The 22992-nt window shown below is 51.9% G+C and overlaps 1 protein-coding gene across 1 annotated transcript in view; it reads left to right on the forward strand.

The window, feature by feature from the left end:
- Positions 1 to 21179, forward strand: part of timm10b (translocase of inner mitochondrial membrane 10 homolog B (yeast)) — a 36975-nt gene extending 15796 nt beyond the window's left edge. The window contains exon 3 of the mRNA XM_041199252.1: positions 19846 to 21179. Within this exon, the coding sequence (XP_041055186.1) occupies positions 19846 to 20118 (273 nt within the window). The 3' untranslated portion in view covers positions 20119 to 21179. The remainder of the gene's footprint in view (positions 1 to 19845) is intronic.
- The last annotated feature ends 1813 nt before the right edge of the window (positions 21180 to 22992 follow it).

Here is a 22992-nt window from a genome sequence, read left to right on the forward strand (position 1 = left end):
AAAATTAAATTCTGTGAGAGGTGTGCTCAAGTTTCCAGCCTGGGGTGATCCAGATGATATGAGGTTGGTCATTTGTATTGATGCTTCACATGCTAGTCTTCCAGATGGGTCCTCTAGCACAGCCGGGTTTATCTTATTCTCTAGCACAGCCGGGTTTATCTTATTCTCTAGCACAGCCGGGTTTATCTTATTCTCTAGCACAGCCGGGTTTATCATATCCTTGGTGGGAAAGAACGATAAATGTTGCCCAAAACAAAAACAGAATTACCTGGAAAAACTCAGCAGGTCTGGCAGCATCGGTGGAGAAGAAAAGAGTTGACGTTTCGAGTCCTTACGACCCGAAGGGTCCTGCTGAGTTTTTCCAGGTAATTCTGTTTCTGTTTTGGATTTCCAGCATCCGCAGTTTTTTTGTTTTTATTTTTGATAAATGTTGCCCACTGGTTTGGGAGGCCAAGAAAATAAAAAGGGGAGTGAAAAGCAGCTTAGCTGCTAAAATGCTGGCCTTAGTAGAGGCATTAGTTTACTTATCCAATATACTGACAGAAATATTATACAAGGGGCAATGTGGGGAAACTTTGCCCATAGAATGTTACGTTGATAACCGGTCCCTTTGGGACAACGTTCATTCCACGAAAAGTGTCAGAGAAAAAAGGCTCAGAATAGACCTAGCCAGCATAAAGGAAATGTTAGAAAGAACGAGATCTCTAGGATAAAATGAGTTGGCACAAGTCACCAACTGTCAGACTGTTTCACAAACAGAAGTGCCTGCTGTAAGACATTATTAAATGTGTTGGAAGAGGGACGTCTTGTAATGATGCAATGAAAAATTGTTTTTGTTTTATAATTGTGTGTGTGTGTATATATATATATATATATATATATAATAATTGTGAGTGTGTGTGTGTGTATATATATATATATATATATATATATATTGGGTAAAAGAAATTTGGGAATTATAGACGTGGAAATTTGTGACATTATTTCCTTCTGTTTAAAAAAAAGTTAAATTTTTTAGATGGGAATCTGTTAATATGGCAATTATCTTGTTAAAACCAATTATTACTTAAACAGGTGATGGGCATTAACTATCCTATCTAAATAGAATAAAAAGGGACAGCTGGAACAATTTGTGTGGAAGCTACTGGAAGTTAGTAGCACTGAGGAGTTGTCTTGGAAATAAACCAGCTTCAACCAAGAGACCAGCCTGGATTAATTAGTCATAGAGTCACCACAGCCTCTTTATTGTGAGTAACAACGCCACCACCTGGAGGTTCCCCTCCAAGTCACTCACCATCCTGACTTGGAAATATATCGCCGTTCCTTCACTGTCATTGGGTCAAAATCCTGGAACTCCCTCCCTAACAGCACTGTGGGTGTACCTACACCACATGGACTGCAGCGGTTCAAGAAGGCAGCTCACCCCCACCTTCTCAAGGGCAAGTAGGGATGGGCAATAAATGCTGACCCAGCCAGCAAAGCCCACGTCCCGTGAATGAATATATTTTTAAAAAGCGTGACTGCAGGATGTTGTGTTGCCTCACTGGTGCCAGGGCCACAGATGTCTCAGAGTGGCTGCAGGACATCCTTGGGGAGATGAGTGAACAGCCAGAGGTCATGGTCCACATCGGTACCAACGACATAGGTAGAAAGAGGGATGAGATCCTATAAGCAGATTTTATGGAGTTAGGAAGGAAATTAAAAAGCAGGACCTCAAGAACAGTGATCTCCGAGTTACTCCCATTGCTATAAGGGCGGAAAACAAAGGGAGTTTTCTATAGACCTCCAAACAGTAGAGCTAAGGTCAGGTACGGCTTTAAACAGGAAATTAGAGGTGCCTGTAACAAGGGTGCTATAGTAATCATGGGTGAGTTTAATCTACATATAGACTGGGCAAACCAAATTAGCAATAATACTGTGGCAGATGAATTCCTTGTACGAGATGGATTTTTAGATCAATGTATCGAGGAAATGACGAGGGAACAAGCTATCCTGGATTTGGTATTGTGCAATGAGAAGGGTTTAAATAATAATCTTGTTGTATGGGGTCCTTTAGGGAACAGTGACCATAACATGATAGAATTCTTCATTAAGATGGAAAGTGAAGTAGTCGGATAAGTGTGGAGTTATCCACTTTGGCAGTAAAAACAGAATGGCCAAGTATTATTTAAATGGTGATAGGTTGGGAAATGTTGATGTACAAAAGGACTTGTATGTCCAGTCACTGAAAGCAAGCATGCAGGTACATCAAGCAGTTAATGCAAATGGTATGTTGGCCTTCATTGCGAGAGGACTTGAGTACAGGAGCAAGGATGTCTTACTGCAGCTGTACAGGGCCTTGGTGAGACCACACCTGGAGTATTGTGTGCAGTTTTGGTCTCCTTACCTAAGAGAGGATATACTTGCCATAGAGGGAGTGCAGTGAAGGTTCACCAGACTGATTCCTGGGATGGCAGGATTGTTGTATGAGGAGAGATTGGGCTGACTGAGCCTGTATTCACTGGAGTTTAGAAGAATGAGAGGGGATCTCATTGAAACATATAAAATTCTGACAGGGCTGGACAGACTGGATGCAGGGATAGTACTTCCTCTGGCTGGGGGTGGGGGGCGTCTAGAACAAGGGGTCACAATCTCAGGATACGGGGTAGACCATTTAGGACTGAGATGAGGAGAAACTTCTTCACTTGGAGGGTGATGAACCTGTGGAATTCTCTACCACAGAGGCTGTGGGGGCCAAGTCACTGAATATATTTAAGGAGGAAGTAGATTTCTGGACTCTAAAGGCATCAAGGGGTTTGGGGAGAAAGCGGGAGTACAGGGTTGAGATAGAAGGTCAGCCATGATCATATTGAATGGCGGAGCAAGCTCGAAGGGCTGAATGACCTACTCCTCCTATTTTCTACGTTTCTGTGTTACTATGTCATGGACATGAACAAAAGCTCCTCAGGGAACCTGATTTTTGGCCTGTTTTTACATTTGAAAATTGCCTTGGGTTTAATTTCATTCCACCAGCTATGCAGGCCAGTACCGCCATGAACCTTGTCTTCTCATGTCCTGCTGTTCTCACTGGAACAGTTTTCAAACCTTTCCACTCATTTGCTAATGGGTTGAAACTCATGGGTGTTTCATCCATCTTGTCGATGTGACTTAGTGGGTGTTTATGTTTGGGCCACTGTCTGATAATGAGCCACTGGAAATTGGTCATTTTGGCACTAGGCCTCTGGGCGACCTTGTTCTTCTGCTGCAACACTATACTGTTTCGTTCCAACACACACCAACTAACTTGGTCTGAAATCTTTGCTGGACTCAATTGCTAGGGTGAAAAATTGAGGACAGTTACTAATGCGAATATAGTATTTCATAGCTGAGTACATGCAAAAAAAATGACTTTTGGCAGTGAAAAATTGAGGTCATCTTGTATGCTGGATTGACTTATACAACTTTTTACGTAATATAGTTAATAAGATCCTCTCTCATTCTTCAGAACTAATGTTTCCATTAGTAGGAGAGACTAAGACCCGAGGGCACAGCCTCAGAGTAAAGGGAAGACCTTTTAGAACAGAGATGAGGAGAAACGTCTTTAGCCAGGGAGTGGTGAATCTTTGGAATTCATTGCCACAGAAGGCTGTGGAGGCCGGGTCATTTAGTGTATTTAAGACCGAGATAGATAGGTTCTTGATTGGTAAGGGGATCAAAGGTTACGGGGAGAAGGCAGGAGAATGGGGTTGAGAAACTTATCAGCCATGATTGAATGGCGGAGCAGACTCGATGGGCCGAATGGCCTAATTTCTGCTACTGTGTCTTATGGTCTTATAGACTCCAGTGAGTAAAGGCCCAACCTGCTCAGTTTTTCCTCATAAGACAAACACCTCATCCCAGGAATGAGCCTAGTGAATCTTCTCTGAACTGTTTCCAAAGCAAGTATATCATTCCATTGTTGGTTGAGGGGTCCATAACCAGGGCCTGTAGATTTAGGATAAGAGGTTGGAGGTTTAGAGAGAATTCAAGAGGAAATCTGTTCACCCAGAAAGTGATGAGGGACCTGGAATTCAGTACCAAAACAGAACTACCTGGAAAAACTCAGCAGGTCTGGCAGCATCGGCGGAGAAGATAAGAGTTGACGTTTCGAGTCCTCATGACCCTTCGACAGAACTTTGACCTGGAATTCAGTGCCTGGGAGGGTGGGAGACGACGAACCCCTCATCGCATTTAAAAGAACACTTGGATGTAGACTTGAAGTGCAGTAACCTACAGGGCTACAGACCAAGAACCGGAGTGGGTTTAATCTGGATGGCTCCTTGTTGGCTGGAACAGACACAATGGGCCGAATGGCCAGATTCCATGCTGTAAATTTTGGCCCATGCTTGTGTCAGCTCTTTATTTGAAAGAGTTCTCCAATTAGTCCGACTCCCCATAGCCCTGCAAACCCTTCCCCTTCTGTAAAGGAACTATCATAGTTTTCCTGATATTACTGTGGGATACTTTAAAGCAGGCTTATGTTTGTCTGTGTGTGCAAAGGAAACTGCAGGCTGATAGATTGGAAGGTTTGAATCATCAAAGGGGTTAAGTTTGAAAAAAACAGTTATTTGAAATGCAAATGGACGAGCTAAGTAAAATGGAATTTGCATTTTTAGATAAGTGGAGACCTGGTTGTTGGTTTATCAAAGGGACATGGTAAGTTATTTACAACCAGCAAGGTAAATAAGGCAAAGTTATTACGTTTATTTTTCCCGAACGTGCCAGCCATAATGACAACATAAAAGAGTTTTATATCCTGGGAAAAGTAAATTCCGAAGACAGGTGGAAACATGGGATTCGCAGATCAAAAGGGAGAAAATATATTTAAAGAAGGATGGAAGGCTGTGTGGGGTGGAGGGGGTGGTGCTGGGTGTTGGGTGGCGTGTTAGATCATTACGGTGTGAAACAGACTTGTGAAGAGCAGCCTCCAGCCACCTCAGCGAGCAGTACTTGCTTGTTCCAGAGTGCAAGGCTTTTTAGAAACCTTGGAAGTCCATTGAAGTGAGAGGGAGAGAGAAGCTGTGAAGTACCTCCCTTACAGCAACAGTGTTGTAGGGAGTCTAGTTATATATAAATCTTATGGGAACTGTTATAAAACTAAATGCAGTTGTAACCAAAATCTTGTGTGTTTAAGTTTTCTTTTCTGTTGTAAATAAATGTTTGAATTTAATCTTTCAAATCTCTCAAGGTGGTAGTGGACTTAGTGCACAAAACTTTTCACAATAAGTACAAATTTGCAAAATTGTCGTGATAGCCTGGCCAGGTTTCTCTGTGGGAATTGGTCAGCCTGGCAAACACACCTGTCATATCATAAAACCTCATGTATTTAACAAATTCCCTTTGGGGATTTGGGGAGAGATTTCTTTAAGCAATTAACATTTGGGACACAGCTCCTGAGTAATTTGAGGCATGGCATGTGGTGAGTGTCGAGTGTGTGGGAGGGACTTCTGACAGTCATTTCCAAAACTCCCCACCGCTGGCTCCCTTACCAGCTGTGTTGTAGGCACATTGATAGTGACGGACAACACTGAGTGATCAGTGGCTATTTCTGAGCTGTAATCTTGTCTGTTCTGTGAAAGGTCCTGCATATTTGTTTTTATAAACTTGCATTTCTCTCGCACTTTCACCACCATAGCAAGTTCCAAAGAGTTTTCAACCAAATGAAGTATTTTTCAAGTGTAGTCACAGTAACGTAGGAACAAAGCCAATATGTGCACAGCAAGATCCTACAAACAATAATGTGATAGTGATGAGATTTCAGAAGTAAAAGAGAAATACTGTGGATGCTGGAAATGTGAAATTAAAAGAGAAGGCGCTCGAAAACCACAGCAGGCATGGCAGTATCTGTGGAGGGAGAAACAGCTGAAGTTTTGAGCCCAATATGAGTTTTATTCAGATCCCTTTGTATTAGAAACGTTGATTCAGGGATAAATATTAGTCCCAGGACACAGAGCAGCACTTCCTCAGCACTGCCCCTCTGACAGTGCAGCACTCCCTCAGTACTGCCCCTCTGACAGTGCAGCACTCCCTCAGTACTGCCCCTCTGACAGTGCAGCACTCCCTCAGTACTGCCCCTCTGACAGTGCAGCACTCCCTCAGTACTGCCCCTCTGACAGTGCAGCACTCCCTCAGTACTGCCCCTCTGACAGTGCAGCACTCCCTCAGCACTTACCTCCCGACAGTGCAGTACTCCCTCAGTACTGACCCTCTGACAGTGCAGCACTCCCTCAGTACTGACCCTCCGACAGTGCAGCACTCCCTCAGTACTGACCCTCTGACAGTGCAGCACTCCCTCAGCACTTACCTCCCGACAGTGCAGTACTCCCTCAGTACTGACCCTCTGACAGTGCAGCACTCCCACAGTACTGACCCTCTGACAGTGCAGCACTCCCTCAGTACTGACCCTCTGACAGTGCAGCACTCCCTCAGTACTGACCCACTGACAGTGCAGCACTCCCTCAGTACTGACCCTCTGACAGTGCAGCACTCCCTCAGTACTGACCCTCTGACAGTGCAGCACTCCCTCAGTACTGACCCTCTGACAGTGCAGCACTCCCTCAGTACTGACCCTCTGACAGTGCAGCACTCCCTCATTACTGAACCTCTGACATTGCAGCACTCCCTCAGCACTGCCCCTCTGACAGTGCAGCACTCCCTCAGTACTGACCCTCTGACAGTGCAGCACTCCCTCAGTACTGACCCTCTGACAGTGCAGCACTCCCTCAGTACTGACCCTCTGACAGTGCAGCACTCCCTCAGTACTGACCCTCTGACAGTGCAGCACTCCCTCAGTACTGACCCTCCGACAGTGCAGCACTCCCTCAGTACTTACCCTCTGACAGTGCAGCACTCCCTCAGTACTGATCCTCTGACAGTGCAGCACTCCCTAAGTACTTACCCTCTGACAGTGCAGCACTCCCTCAGTACTGATCCTCTGACAGTGCAGCACTCCCTAAGTACTTACCCTCTGACAGTGCAGCACTCCCTAAGTACTTACCCTCTGACAGTGCAGCACTCCCTCAGTACTGACCCTCTGACAGTGCAGCACTCCCTCAGTACTGATCCTCTGACAGTGCAGCACTCCCTAAGTACTTACCCTCAGACAGTGCAGCACTCCCTCAGTACTGATCCTCTGACAGTGCAGCACTCCCTAAGTACTTACCCTCTGACAGTGCAGCACTCCCTAAGTACTTACCCTCTGACAGTGCAGCACTCCCTCAGTACTGACCCTCTGACAGTGCAGCACTCCCTCAATACTGACCCTCTGACATTGCAGCACTCCCTCAGTACTGACCCTCAGAATTTGCAGCACTCCCTCAGTACTGACCCTCTGACAGTGCAGCACTCCCTCAGTACTGATCCTCTGACAGTGCAGCAAACCCTCAGTACTGACCCTCTGACAGTGCAGCACTCCCTCAGTACTGACCCTCTGACAGTGCAGCACTCCCTCAGTACTGACCCTCTGACAGTGCAGCACTCCCTCAGTACTGACCCTCTGACAGTGCATCACTCCCTCAGTACAGACCCTCTGCAGTACAGCACTCCCTAAGTACTTACCCTCTGACAGTGCAGCACTCCCTCAGTACTGACCCTCTGACAGTGCAGCACTCCCTCAGTACTGACCCTCTGACAGTGCATCACTCCCTCAGTACAGACCCTCTGCAGTACAGCACTCCCTAAGTACTTACCCTCTGACAGTGCAGCACTCCCTCAGTACTGACCCTCTGACAGTGCAGCACTCCCTCAGTACTGATCCTCTGACAGTGCAGCAAACCCTCAGTACTGACCCTCTGACAGTGCAGCACTCCCTCAGTACTGACCCTCTGACAGTGCAGCACTCCCTCAGTACTGACCCTCTGACAGTGCATCACTCCCTCAGTACAGACCCTCTGACAGTGCAGCACTCCCTCAGTACTGATCCTCTGACAGTGCAGCAAACCCTCAGTACTGACCCTCTGACAGTGCAGCACTCCCTCAGTACTGACCCTCTGACAGTGCAGCACTCCCTAAGTACTTACCCTCTGACAGTGCAGCGCTCCCTCAGTACCGACCTTCCGACAGTGCAGCACTCCCTCAGTACCGACCTTCCGACAGTGCAGCACTCCCTCAGTACCGGTCCTCCGACAGTGCAGCACTCCCTCAGTACTGACCCTCTGACAGTGCAGCACTCCCTCAGTACTGACCCTCTGACAGTACAGCACTCCCTCAGTACTGACCCTCTGACAGTGCAGCCTCCCTCAGTACTGATCCTCTGACAGTGCAGCACTCCCTCAGTACTGACCCTCTGACAGTGCAGCACTCCCTCAGTACTGACCCCCCGACAGTGCAGCACTCCCTCAGTACTGACCCCCCGACAGTGCAGCACTCTCTCAGTACTGACCCTCTGACAGTGCAGCACTCCCTCAGTACTGACCCTCTGACAGTGCAGCACTCCCTCAGCACTGACCCTCTGACAGTGCAGCACTCCCTCAGTACCGTCCCTCTGACAGTGCAGCACTCCCTCAGTACTGACCCTCTGACAGTGCAGCACTCCCTCAGTACTGACCCTCTGACAGTGCAGCACTCCCTCAGTACTGACCCTCTGACAGTGCAGCTGCCTCTGTACTGACCCTCTGACAGTGCAGCACTCCGTCAGTACTGACCCTCAGAATTTGCAGCACTCCCTCAGTACTGACCCTCTGACAGTACAGCACTCCCTCAGTACTGACCCTCTGACATTGCAGCACTCCCTCAGTACTGACCCTCTGACAGTGCAGCACTCCCTCAGTACTGACCCTCTGACAGTGCAGCACTCCCTCAGTACTGACCCTCTGACAGTGCAGCACTCCCTCAGTACTGACCCTCTGACAGTGCAGCACTCCCTCAGTACTGACCCTCTGACAGTGCAGCACTCCCTCAGTACTGACCCTCTGACAGTGCAGCACTCCCTCAGTGCTGACCCTCTGACAGTGCAGCATTCCCTCAGTACTGACCCTCTGACAGTGCAGCACTCCCTCAGTACTGACCTCCTGATAGTGCAGCACTCCCTCAGTACTGACCCTCTGACAGTGCAGCACTCCCTCAGTACTGACCCTCTGACAGTGCAGCTGCCTCTGTACTGACCCTCTGACAGTGCAGCACTCCCTCAGTACTGACCCTCAGAATTTGCAGCACTCCCTCAGTACTGACCCTCTGACAGTACAGCACTCCCTCAGTACTGACCCTCTGACATTGCAGCACTCCCTCAGTACTGACCCTCAGAATTTGCAGCACTCCCTCAGTACTGACCCTCTGACAGTGCAGCACTCCCTCAGTACTGACCCTCTGACAGTGCAGCACTCCCTCAGTACTGACCCTCTGACAGTGCAGCACTCCCTCAGTACTGACCCACTGGCAGTGCAGCACTCCCTCAGTACTGACCCTCTGGCAGTGCAGCATTCCCTCAGTACTGACCCTCTGACAGTGCAGCACTCCCTCAGTACTGACCCCCTGACAGTGCAGCACTCCCTCAGTACTGACCCTCTGACAGTGCAGCACTCCCTCAGTACTGACCCTCTGACAGTGCAGCACTCCCTCAGTACTGACCCTCTGACAGTGCAGCACTCCCTCAGTACTGACCCTCTGACAGTGCAGCACTCCCTCAGTACTGACCCTCTGACAGTGCAGCACTCCCTCAGTACTAACCCTCTGACAGTGCAGCACTCCCTCAGTACTGACCCTCTGACAGTGCAGCAGTCCCTCAGTACTGACCCTCTCACAGTGCAGCACTCCCTCAGTACTGACCCTCTGACAGTGCAGCACTCCCTCAGTACTGACCCTCTGACAGTGCAGCACTCCCTCAGTACTGACCCTCTGACAGTGCAGCACTCCCTCAGTGCTGACCCTCTGACAGTGCAGCATTCCCTCAGTACTGACCCTCTGACAATGCAGCACTCCCTCAGTACTGACCTCCTGATAGTGCAGCACTCCCTCAGTACTGACCCTCTGAGAGTGCAGCACTCCCTCAGTACTGACCCTCTGACAGTGCAGCTCCCTCTGTACTGACCCTCTGACAGTGCAGCACTCCCTCAGTACTGACCCTCAGAATTTGCAGCACTCCCTCAGTACTGACCCTCTGACAGTACAGCACTCCCTCAGTACTGACCCTCTGACATTGCAGCACTCCCTCAGTACTGGCCCTCAGAATTTGCAGCACTCCCTCAGTACTGACCCACTGACAGTGCAGCACTCCCTCAGTTCTGACCCTCTGACAGTGCAGCACTCCCTCAGTACTGACCCTCTGACAGTGCAGCACTCCCTCAGTATTGACCCACTGACAGTGCAGCACTCCCTCAGTACTGACCCTCTGACAGTGCAGCATTCCCTCAGTACTGACCCTCTGACAGTGCAGCACTCCCTCAGTACTGACCTCCTGATAGTGCAGCACTCCCTCAGTACTGACCCTCTGACAGTGCAGCTCCCTCAGTACTGACACTCTGACAGTGCAGCACTCCCTCAGTACTGACCCTCTGACAGTGCAGCACTCCCTCAGTACTGACCCACTGACAGTGCAGCACTCCCTCAGTACTGACCCTCTGACAGTGCAGCATTCCCTCAGTACTGACCCTCTGACAGTGCAGCACTCCCTCAGTACTGACCCCCTGACAGTGCAGCACTCCCTCAGTACTGACCCTCTGACAGTGCAGCCCTCCCTCAGTACTGACCCTCTGACAGTGCAGCACTCCCTCAGTACTGACCCTCTGACAGTGCAGCACTCCCTCAGTACTGACCCTCTGACGGTGCAGCACTCCCTCAGTACTGACCCTCTGACAGTGCAGCACTCCCTCAGTACTGACCCTCTGACAGTGCAGCACTCCCTCAGTATTGACCATCTGACAGTGCAGCACTCCCTCAGTACTGACACTCTGTCAGTGCAGCACTCCCTCAGTACTGACCCTCAGAATTTGCAGCACTCCCTCAGTACTGACCCTCTGACAGTACAGCACTCCCTCAGTACTGACCCTCTGACATTGCAGCACTCCCTCAGTACTGGCCCTCAGAATTTGCAGCACTCCCTCAGTACTGACCCTCTGACAGTGCAGCACTCCCTCAGTACTGACCCTCTGACAGTGCAGCACTCCCTCAGTACTGACCCTCTGACAGTGCAGCACTCCCTCAGTACTGACCCTCTGACAGTGCAGCACTCCCTCAGTACTGACCCACTGACAGTGCAGCACTCCCTCAGTACTGACCCTCTGACAGTGCAGCACTCCCTCAGTACTGACCCTCTGACAGTGCAGCACTCCCTCAGTACTGACCCTCTGACAGTGCAGCACTCCCTCAGTACTGACCCTCTGACAGTGCAGCACTCCCTCAGTACTGACCCTCTGACAGTGCAGCACTCCCTCAGTACTGACCCTCTGACAGTGCAGCCTCCCTCAGTACTGACCCTCTGACAGTGCAGCACTCCCTCAGTACTGACCCTCTGACAGTGCAGCACTCCCTCAGTACTGACCGACTCACAGTGCAGCACTCCCTCAGTACTGACCCTCTGACAGTGCAGCATTCCCTCAGTACTGACCCTCTGACAGTGCAGCACTCCCTCAGTACTGACCCCCTGACAGTGCAGCACTCCCTCAGTACTGACCCTCTGACAGTGCAGCACTCCCTCAGTACTGACCCTCTGACAGTGCAGCACTCCCTCAGTACTGACCCTCTGACAGTACAGCACTCCCTCAGTACTGACCCTCTGACAGTGCAGCACTCCCTCAGTACTGACCCTCTGACAGTGCAGCACTCCCTCAGTACTGACCCTCTGACAGTGCAGCACTCCCTCAGTACTGACCCTCTGACAGTGCAGCACTCCCTCAGTACTGACCCTCTGACAGTGCAGCACTCCCTCAGTACTGACCCTCTGACAGTGCAGCACTCCCTCAGTACTGACCCTCTGACAGTGCAGCACTCCCTCAGTACTGACCCTCTGACAGTGCAGCACTCCCTCAGTACTGACCCTCTGACATTGCAGCACTCCCTCAGTACTGACCCTCTGACAGTGCAGCACTCCCTCAGTGCTGACCCTCTGACAGTGCAGCATTCCCTCAGTACTGACCCTCTGACAGTGCAGCACTCCCTCAGTACTGACCTCCTGATAGTGCAGCACTCCCTCAGTACTGACCCTCTGAGAGTGCAGCACTCCCTCAATACTGACCCTCTGACAGTGCAGCACTCCCTCAGTACTGACCCTCTGACAGTGCAGTACTCCCTCAGTACTGACCCTCTGAGAGTGCAGCACTCCCTCAGTACTGACCCTCTGACAGTGCAGCACTCCCTCAGTACTGACCCTCTGACAGTGCAGCACTCCCTCAGTACTGACCCTCTGACAGTGCAGCACTCCCTCAGTACTGACCCACTGACAGTGCAGCACTCCCTCAGTACTGACCCTCTGACAGTGCAGCACTCCCTCAGTACCGGTCCTTTTGACAGTGCGGCACTCCCTCAGTACTGACCCTCTGAAAGGGCGGCACTCCCTCAGTACTGACCCTCTGACAGTGCGGCACTCCCTCAGTACTGACCCTCTGACAGTGCGGCACTCCCTCAGTACTGATCCTCTGACAGTGCAGCACTCCCTCAGTACTGACCCTCTGACAGTGCAGCACTCCCTCAGTACTGACCCCCCGACAGTGCAGCACTCCCTCAGTACTGACCCCCCGACAGTGCAGCACTCTCTCAGTACTGACCCTCTGACAGTGCAGCACTCCCTCAGTACTGACCCTCTGACAGTGCAGCACTCCCTCAGCACTGACCCTCTGACAGTGCAGCACTCCCTCAGTACCGACCCTCTGACAGTGCAGCACTCCCTCAGTACTGACCCTCTGACAGTGCAGCACTCCCTCAGTACTGACCCTCTGACAGTGCAGCCTGCCTCAGTACTGACCCTCTGACAGTGCAGCACTCCGTCAGTACTGACCCTCAGAATTGCAGCACTCCCTCAGTACTGACCCTCTGACAGTACAGCACTCCCTCAGTACTGACCCTCTGACATTGCAGCACTCCCTCAGTACTGACCCTCTGACAGTGCAGCACTCCCTCAGTACTGACCCTCTGACAGTGCAGCACTCCCTCAGTACTGACCCTCTGACAGTGCAGCACTCCCTCAGTACTGACCCTCTGACAGTGCAGCACTCCCTCAGTACTGACCCTCTGACAGTGCAGCACTCCCTCAGTACTGACCCTCTGACAGTGCAGCACTCCCTCAGTGCTGACCCTCTGACAGTGCAGCATTCCCTCAGTACTGACCCTCTGACAGTGCAGCACTCCCTCAGAACTGACCTTTTGACAGTGCAGCACTCCCTCAGTACTGACCCTCTGACAGTGAAGCTCTACCTCAGTACTGACCCTCTGACAGTGCAGCGCTGCCTCTGTACTGACCCTCTGACAGTGCAGCACTCCCTCAGTACTGACCCTCAGAATTTGCAGCACTCCCTCAGTACTGACCCTCTGACAGTACAGCACTCCCTCAGTACTGACCCTCTGACAGTGCAGCACTCCCTCAGTACTGACCCTCAGAATTTGCAGCACTCCCTCAGTACTGACCCTCTGACAGTGCAGCACTCCCTCAGTACTGACCCTCTGACAGTGCAGCACTCCCTCAGTACTGACCCTCTGACAGTGCAGCACTCCCTCAGTACTGACCCACTGGCAGTGCAGCACTCCCTCAGTACTGACCCTCTGGCAGTGCAGCATTCCCTCAGTACTGACCCTCTGACAGTGCAGCACTCCCTCAGTACTGACCCCCTGACAGTGCAGCACTCCCTCAGTACTGACCCTCTGACAGTGCAGCACTCCCTCAGTACTGACCCTCTGACAGTGCAGCACTCCCTCAGTACTGACCCTCTGACAGTGCAGCACTCCCTCAGTACTGACCCTCTGACAGTGCAGCACTCCCTCAGTACTGACCCTCTGACAGTGCAGCACTCCCTCAGTACTAACCCTCTGACAGTGCAGCACTCCCTCAGTACTGACCCTCTGACAGTGCAGCATTCCCTCAGTACTGACCCTCTCACAGTGCAGCACTCCCTCAGTACTGACCCTCTGACAGTGCAGCACTCCCTCAGTACTGACCCTCTGACAGTGCAGCACTCCCTCAGTACTGACCCTCTGACAGTGCAGCACTCCCTCAGTGCTGACCCTCTGACAGTGCAGCATTCCCTCAGTACTGACCCTCTGACAGTGCAGCACTCCCTCAGTACTGACCTCCTGATAGTGCAGCACTCCCTCAGTACTGACCCTCTGAGAGTGCAGCACTCCCTCAGTACTGACCCTCTGACAGTGCAGCACTCCCTCAGTACTGACCCTCAGAATTTGCAGCACTCCCTCAGTACTGACCCTCTGACAGTACAGCACTCCCTCAGTACTGACCCTCTGACATTGCAGCACTCCCTCAGTACTGGCCCTCAGAATTTGCAGCACTCCCTCAGTACTGACCCACTGACAGTGCAGCACTCCCTCAGTTCTGACCCTCTGACAGTGCAGCACTCCCTCAGTACTGACCCTCTGACAGTGCAGCACTCCCTCAGTATTGACCCACTGACAGTGCAGCACTCCCTCAGTACTGACCCTCTGACAGTGCAGCATTCCCTCAGTACTGACCCTCTGACAGTGCAGCACTCCCTCAGTACTGACCCTCTGACAGTGCAGCACTCCCTCAGTACTGACCCTCTGACAGTGCAGCACTCCCTCAGTACTGACCCTCTGACAGTGCAGCTCCCTCAGTACTGACACTCTGACAGTGCAGCACTCCCTCAGTACTGACCCTCTGACAGTGCAGCACTCCCTCAGTACTGACCCACTGACAGTGCAGCACTCCCTCAGTACTGACCCTCTGACAGTGCAGCATTCCCTCAGTACTGACCCTCTGACAGTGCAGCACTCCCTCAGTACTGACCCCCTGACAGTGCAGCACTCCCTCAGTACTGACCCTCTGACAGTGCAGCACTCCCTCAGTACTGACCCTCTGACAGTGCAGCACTCCCTCAGTACTGACCCTCTGACAGTGCAGCACTCCCTCAGTACTGACCCTCTGACGGTGCAGCACTCCCTCAGTACTGACCCTCTGACAGTGCAGAACTCCCTCAGTACTGACCCTCTGACAGTGCAGCACTCCCTCAGTAGTGACCATCTGACAGTGCAGCACTCCCTCAGTACTGACACTCTGACAGTGCAGCACTCCCTCAGTACTGACCCTCAGAATTTGCAGCACTCCCTCAGTACTGACCCTCTGACAGTACAGCACTCCCTCAGTACTGACCCTCTGACATTGCAGCACTCCCTCAGTACTGGCCCTCAGAATTTGCAGCACTCCCTCAGTACTGACCCTCTGACAGTGCAGCACTCCCTCAGTACTGACCCTCTGACAGTGCAGCACTCCCTCAGTACTGACCCTCTGACAGTGCAGCACTCCCTCAGTACTGACCCTCTGACAGTGCAGCTCCCTCAGTACTGACCCTCTGACAGTGCAGCACTCCCTCAGTACTGACCCTCTGACAGTGCAGCACTCCCTCATTACTGACCGACTCACAGTGCAGCACTCCCTCAGTACTGACCCTCTGACAGTGCAGCATTCCCTCAGTACTGACCCTCTGACAGTGCAGCACTCCCTCAGTACTGACCCCCTGACAGTGCAGCACTCCCTCAGTACTGACCCTCTGACAGTGCAGCACTCCCTCAGTACTGACCCTCTGACAGTGCAGCACTCCCTCAGTACTGACCCTCTGACAGTACAGCACTCCCTCAGTACTGACCCTCTGACAGTGCAGCACTCCCTCAGTACTGACCCTCTGACAGTGCAGCACTCCCTCAGTACTGACCCTCTGACAGTGCAGCACTCCCTCAGTACTGACCCTCTGACAGTGCAGCACTCCCTCAGTACTGACCCTCTGACAGTGCAGCACTCCCTCAGTACTGACCCTCTGACAGTGCAGCACTCCCTCAGTACTGACCCTCTGACAGTGCAGCACTCCCTCAGTACTGACCCTCTGACAGTGCAGCACTCCCTCAATACTGACCCTCTGACAGTGCAGCACTCCCTCAGTACTGACCCTCTGACAGTGCAGCACTCCCTCAGTGCTGACCCTCTGACAGTGCAGCATTCCCTCAGTACTGACCCTCTGACAGTGCAGCACTCCCTCAGTACTGACGTCCTGATAGTGCAGCACTCCCTCAGTACTGACCCTCTGAGAGTGCAGCACTCCCTCAGTACTGACCCTCTGACAGTGCAGCACTCCCTCAGTACTGACCCTCTGACAGTGCAGTACTCCCTCAGTACTGACCCTCTGAGAGTGCAGCACTCCCTCAGTACTGACCCTCTGACAGTGCAGCACTCCCTCAGTACTGACCCTCTGACAGTGCAGTACTCCCTCAGTACTGACCCTCTGAGAGTGCAGCACTCCCTCAGTACTGACCCTCTGACAGTGCAGCACTCCCTCAGTACTGACCCTCTGACAGTGCAGCACTCCCTCAGTACTGACCCACTGACAGTGCAGCACTCCCTCAGTACTGACCCTCTGACAGTGCAGCACTCCCTCAGTACTGACCCTCTGACACTGCAGCACTCCCTCAGTACTGACCCTCTGACAGTGCAGCACTCCCTCAGTACTGACCCTCTGACAGTGCAGCACTCCCTCAGTACTGACCCTCTGACAGTGCAGCTCCCTCTGTACTGACCCTCTGACATTGCAGCACTCCCTCAGTACTGACCCTCTGACAGTGCAGCACTCCCTCAGTACTGACCCACTGACAGTGCCGCACTCCCTCAGTACTGATCCTCTGACAGTGCATGATTCCCTCAGTACTGACCCTCTGACAGTGCAGCACTCCCTCACTACTGACCCCCTGACAGTGCAGCACTCCCTCAGTACTGACCCTCTGACAGTGCAGCACTCCCTCAGTACTGACCCTCTGACAGTGCAGCACTCCCTCAGTACTGACCCTCTGACAGTGCAGCACTCCCTCAGTACTGACCCTCTGACAGTGCAGCACTCCCTCAGTTTTGATCCTCTGACAGTGCAGCACTCCCTCAGTACTGACCCTCTGACATTGCAGCACTCCCTCAGTACTGACCCTCTGACAGTGCAGCACTCCCTCAGTACTGACCCACTGACAGTGCAGCACTCCCTCAGTAGTGCCCCACTGGCAGTGCAGCACTCCCTCAGTACTGACCCTCTGACAGTGCAGCACTCCCTCAGTACTGACCCACTGACAGTGCAGCACTCCCTCAGTACTGACCCTCTGACAGTGCAGCACTCCCTCAGTACTGACCCTCTGACAGTGCAGCACTCCCTCAGTACTGACCCTCTGACAGTGCAGCACTCCCTCAGTACTGACCCTCTGACAGTGCAGCACTCCCTCAGTACTGACCCTCTGACAGTGCAGCACTCCCTCAGTACTGACCCTCTGGCAGTGCAGCACTCCCTCAGTACTGACCCTCTGACAGTGCAGCACTCCCTCAGTACTGACCCTCTGACAGTGCAGCACTCCCTCAGCACTGACCCGCCGACAGTGCAGCACTCCCTCAGTACTGACCCACTGACAGTGCAGCACTCCCTCAGTACTGACCCTCTGACAGTGCAGCACTCCCTCAGTACTGACCCTCTGACAGTGCAGCACTCCCTCAGTACTGACCCTCTGACAGTGCAGCACTCCCTCAGTGCTGACCCTCTGACAGTGCAGCATTCCCTCAGTACTGACCCTCTGACAGTGCAGCACTCCCTCAGTACTGACCCTCTGACAGTGCAGCACTCCCTCAGTACTGACCCTCTGACAGTGCAGCACTCCCTCAGTACTGACCCTCTGACAGTGCAGCACTCCCTCAGTGCTGACCCTCTGACAGTGCAGCATTCCCTCAGTACTCACCCTCTGACAGTGCAGCACTCCCTCAGCACTGACCTCTGATAGTGCAGCACTCATTCAATACTGACCCTCTGACAGTGCAGCACTCCCTCAGTACTGACCCTCTGACAGTGCAGCACTCCCTCAGTACTGACCCTCTGACAGTGCAGTACTCCCTCAGTACTGACCCTCTGAGAGTGCAGCACTCCCTCAGTACTGACCCTCTGACAGTGCAGCACTCCCTCAGTACTGACCCTCTGACAGTGCAGCACTCCCTCAGTACTGACCCTCTGACAGTGCAGCACTCCCTCAGTACTGACCCACTGACAGTGCAGCACTCCCTCAGTAGTGCCCCACTGGCAGTGCAGCACTCCCTCAGTACTGACCCTCTGACAGTGCAGCACTCCCTCAGTACTGACCCACTGACAGTGCAGCACTCCCTCAGTACTGACCCTCTGACAGTGCAGCACTCCCTCAGTACTGACCCTCTGACAGTGCAGCACTCCCTCAGTACTGACCCTCTGACATTGCAGCACTCCCTCAGTACTGACCCTCTGACAGTGCAGCACTCCCTCAGTACTGACCCTCTGACAGTGCAGCACTCCCTCAGTACTGACCCTCTGACAGTGCAGCACTCCCTCAGTACTGACCCTCTGACAGTGCAGCACTCCCTCAGTACTGACCCTCTGACAGTGCAGCACTCCCTCAGCACTGACCCGCCGACAGTGCAGCACTCCCTCAGTACTGACCCACTGACAGTGCAGCACTCCCTCAGTACTGACCCTCTGACAGTGCAGCACTCCCTCAGTACTGACCCTCTGACAGTGCAGCACTCCCTCAGTACTGACCCTCTGACAGTGCAGCACTCCCTCAGTGCTGACCCTCTGACAGTGCAGCATTCCCTCAGTACTGACCCTCTGACAGTGCAGCACTCCCTCAGTACTGACCCCCTGACAGTGCAGCACTCCCTCAGTACTGACCCTCTGTAAGTGCAGCACTCCCTCAGTACTGACCCTCTGTAAGTGCAGCACTCCCTCAGTACTGACCCTCTGACAGTGCAGCACTCCCTCAGTACTGACCCTCTGACAGTGCAGCACTCCCTCAGTACTGACCCTCTGACAGTGTAGCCTTCCCTCAGTACTGACCCTCTGACAGTGCAGCACTCCCTCAGTACTGCTTCTCTGACAGTGTAGCCTTCCCTCAGTACTTACCCTCTGACAGTGCAGCACTCCCTCAGTACTGCTTCTCTGACAGTGTAGCCTTCCCTCAGTACTTACCCTCTGACAGTGCAGCACTCCCTCAGTACTGCTTCTCTGACAGTGTAGCCTTCCCTCAGTACTTACCCTCTGACAGTGCAGCACTCCCTCAGTACTGACCCTCTGACAGTGCAGCACTCCCTCAGTGCTGACCCTCTGAGAGTGCAGCAATCCCTCAGTGCTGACCCTCTGAGAGTGCAGCACTCCCTCAGTACTGACCCTCTGACAGTGCAGCTCTCCCTCAGTGCTGACCCTCCAATAGTGCAGCACTCCCTCAATACTGACCCTCTGACAGTGCAGCAATCCCTCAGTGCTGACCCTTTGACAGCGCAGCACTCCCTCAGTGCTGACCCTCCAATAGTGCAGCACTCCCTCAGCGCTGACCCTTTAATAGTGCAGCAATCCCTCAGTGCTGACCCTCTGACAGTGCAGCACTCCCTCAGTGCTGGCCCTTCAATAGTGCAGCAATCCCTCAGTGCTGACTCTCTGACAGTGCAGCACTCCCTTAGCACTGACCCTAGGACAGGGCAGCACTCCTTCAGTACTGACCCTCTGACAGTGCAGCACTCCCTCAGTACTGACCCTCTGACAGTGCAGCACTCCCTCAGTACTGGCCCTCTGACAGTGCAGCGCAGGCTTGTTGCAGGTTCATCGCTCTTAGTATAATAGAGAGGAACAGACTGTGTTCGTTGTGGAATGTGCTTTAATATCTGTTTTCTCTTTATAGGAGAGCTGTGTTAACAGCTGTGCAGGAAAATTGATCCATACCAACCATCGGTTAATGAGTGCTTATGTCCAGCTCATGCCGACCATTGTTCAGAGACGAATCTCGGACTACGAGGCAAAAGCTGCTGAGATTGCGCAGAAACCGAGTGTGAATCTGCCTCCATCGTCTGAGGGGCAAAGTGACGTTCCTGACAGAGTGCCAGAGGACCTGGAGAATTCTTTTAGCATTGACCCCCTGACTCATACCAACACTGGGTCTCCTGACAACAGTTAATGGTGAATTGCCCGGCGGTGGTGTCATTCTTGCAGTAACTCCCCCTCAGTGTGGTGGGCCCACTTACAGCCCCATCGCCACTTGTCATCTGTCGATACTGCGAGTGTACCTCCCCAGTCCCCAACCCGCAGCAGAACAAACAGCATCAATATGAACTGTATGGCATGACCCTAATCGCTGACTAACAGATAATCCATTGTGGCACTTTCAGCACAATCCCACACACTCCCTTGGTGCTTTCAGCAGATGGTTTGGAATTTGTTAACAGAGACCAGAGCTGCAGGTTGTCAAACGGCCAGGGGTGCAGGGACAAGTGGAGTCTGAAGTGACTTGGACTGACCACAGCTACCAGAGCCTGACAGGGATGTAAACCTCAGTTCAGACTGACCAGATTAACCAACCTGGTTAACGTTGGTTTTGAAAGTGAAATGGCAGCTCCTGAACTCTAAACTGTGACATCTTAAACCGGAAAAGGAGTTGAAGAGAGCTACAGAATTGAAATGGTTTAAAGTTACATTGACAATACTTCCTTGGTACTGAGTGAATGAATACAGTTTGAAGTTATAGGTGAGGTCCTTGTGCAGTGACAGGACTAAATTCAACTCAGGGATGCAGTTGAAGCAGCTTACAGATAACCTTGAACTTAGAATTTTTTTTATTAGCTAAACTGTTCAGGATTCTGTTGTGTCTCCTATAACCCCCCCACATGTGATTTGTACCTCCCTGACTCTGGATGTGGTCCCAACTTGTGTGAGCGATGAGCCCCCTGCACCTATAAAGTAAGATTGGAAATGTAAAGTGTGTCTGTCACTGTGGGAAAAGCACACGCTGAAGTACTGCATCACTCTCTGTCTTACACTGTACGTGGACTTTGTTTTAACGTTTGTTTTCCCAGTGTGTTTGCAACTGAGCCAGTAATGATGTGAGACAGTTTGAAAGGGCTGGGATGCCCCGATTTCTGTTTTGGGCTTGTCCTTCTCTCAGTGAAACTGTTGTTATGATCCCTTTTAAAAAGAGATGAATTTCCCAAATGACCAACAGAAATAAACAAGTGGACAACATTTCATTTTAAGCTTTTTACTTCAAGAAACAATCTAAAATCCACAGAGATCATAAATTAGTTAACAGACAACTAATAGACCAAACTGAAAACAGTACCTCTACAGTAACTAACGCAGTCAAGGTATGTCTTACAGCTCCTTTCACTGTGCACCACACTTCGGGCAAATATATAACATTACATGAACAGTTCTAAAGTATCTCCCAGCTCTCCAGCAGGCTCACTTCTCCCCGCCTGACTCCATTGAAACTTCGTATCCTTTGAAAATCCTTCCACCCAGCGTAAGTTTTCTGGATCCAATTTTCACCAGCAAAGCCCACCTCAGCAACTACCTGGTCCTTAAACGTCCAAGAGCCCTGTCTGTTCTGTTCCCTTCCTTGTGAACAGAAAACAAAGTCTCACCAGCATCCTGCTTGGTTGTTAACACAAAACAGGCCAGTCAGTTTAACTTCAGTGGTGGGCAAGATTCTAGAAACAATTATTTGGGATAGAATTAGTAGTCATGTGGAAAAATATGGGTTGATAAGGAAGAGCCAGCATGGATTCCTAAAGGGGAAATCATGTTTAACTAACTTTCTGGAGTGTTTTGAAGAGGTAACAGAGAGGGTAATGCAGTTGATGTGGTGTACATGACTTTCAAAAGACATTTGACACAGTGCCACACAACAGACTTGTGAGAAAAGTTGTAACTCATGGAATAAAAGGGATAGTATCAATGTGGATACAAAATTGGCTGAGTAATAGGAAACATAGGATAATGATTAATGGATATTTTTCTGGCTGGAGGAAGGTTTGTAGTGGAGTTCCCCAGGGGTCGGGATTGGGACCCTTGCTTTTCCTGATATGTATTAATGTTCTAGAACTAGATGTGCAGGGGGCAATTTCAAAGTTTGCAGATGATACGAAATTTGGAAGCATTGTAAACTGTGAGGAGGACAGTATAGGACTTCAAAAGAACATAAGCAGATTGGTGGATTGGGCAGATAGGTAGCAGATGAAGTTGAATGTGGAGAAGTGTGAGGTGATGCATTTTGATAGGAAGAACATGGACAAACAATATAAAACAAGGGGTAGGGGTGTGGTGGTGGTAGGCATGGTGAGGAGGGGTGGTGGGGATAGGGTGAGGATGTGCATGAGGATAGGGGTGAAGGGGAGCGGCGGGGATGAGGGAATGGCAGGGGTTGGTGTGGGGGTAGAGGGTGTGGTGGGGGTTGGGGTTGTGGTGAGAGTAGGGGGTGAGGGAGAGGTGAGGGGCTGTGGTGGGGCTAGGGGTAGGAGGGAGGGTGTTTGGGGGATAGGGGAGATGGTGTGGGTAAGGGTGAGGGGATGTGGTAGAGTTAGGAGGGAGGGGGTAGATGTGTGGGTAGTGTTAAGGGTGAGGGGCAGTAGATATGGGGGTGCGGTGGGGGTAGGAGTGACGGGATGCAGGTCGGGCTGAGGGGGCAGTTTGGTTGGGAGTGAGGATTCGGGAGGTGGGGTTGAGGGGGGTGGGGGTGAGGGTTCGGGGAGTAGGGGTGGAGGAGCTGGGGTTGAGGGGGTAGGGGTGGGGGAGTGGGGGGATTGGTGGGAGGAATAGTAGGGGTTTGGGAGGGGTAGTTGGCGTTGGGGGAGGGATGGAGGGGGTGGGTGTGGTGTTGGGGAGGGGTAGTGGGGGTTGGTGCAGTGGGGTAGGTGTGAGGGGGTGTGGTGGAGGCAGGTGTGAGGGGGTGCAGGTTGACCTGAGGGGGGGTGGGGGTAGGGGTGGAGGAGGTGGGGTTGAGGGGTGTGGGGACATTGGGGTAGTGGGGGTTGGGGGAGGGGTAGTGGATGTTGGA

The sequence above is a fragment of the Carcharodon carcharias genome, chromosome 11 (genome assembly GCF_017639515.1).
Source record: "Carcharodon carcharias isolate sCarCar2 chromosome 11, sCarCar2.pri, whole genome shotgun sequence".
NCBI classification, from domain to species: domain Eukaryota; kingdom Metazoa; phylum Chordata; class Chondrichthyes; order Lamniformes; family Lamnidae; genus Carcharodon; species Carcharodon carcharias.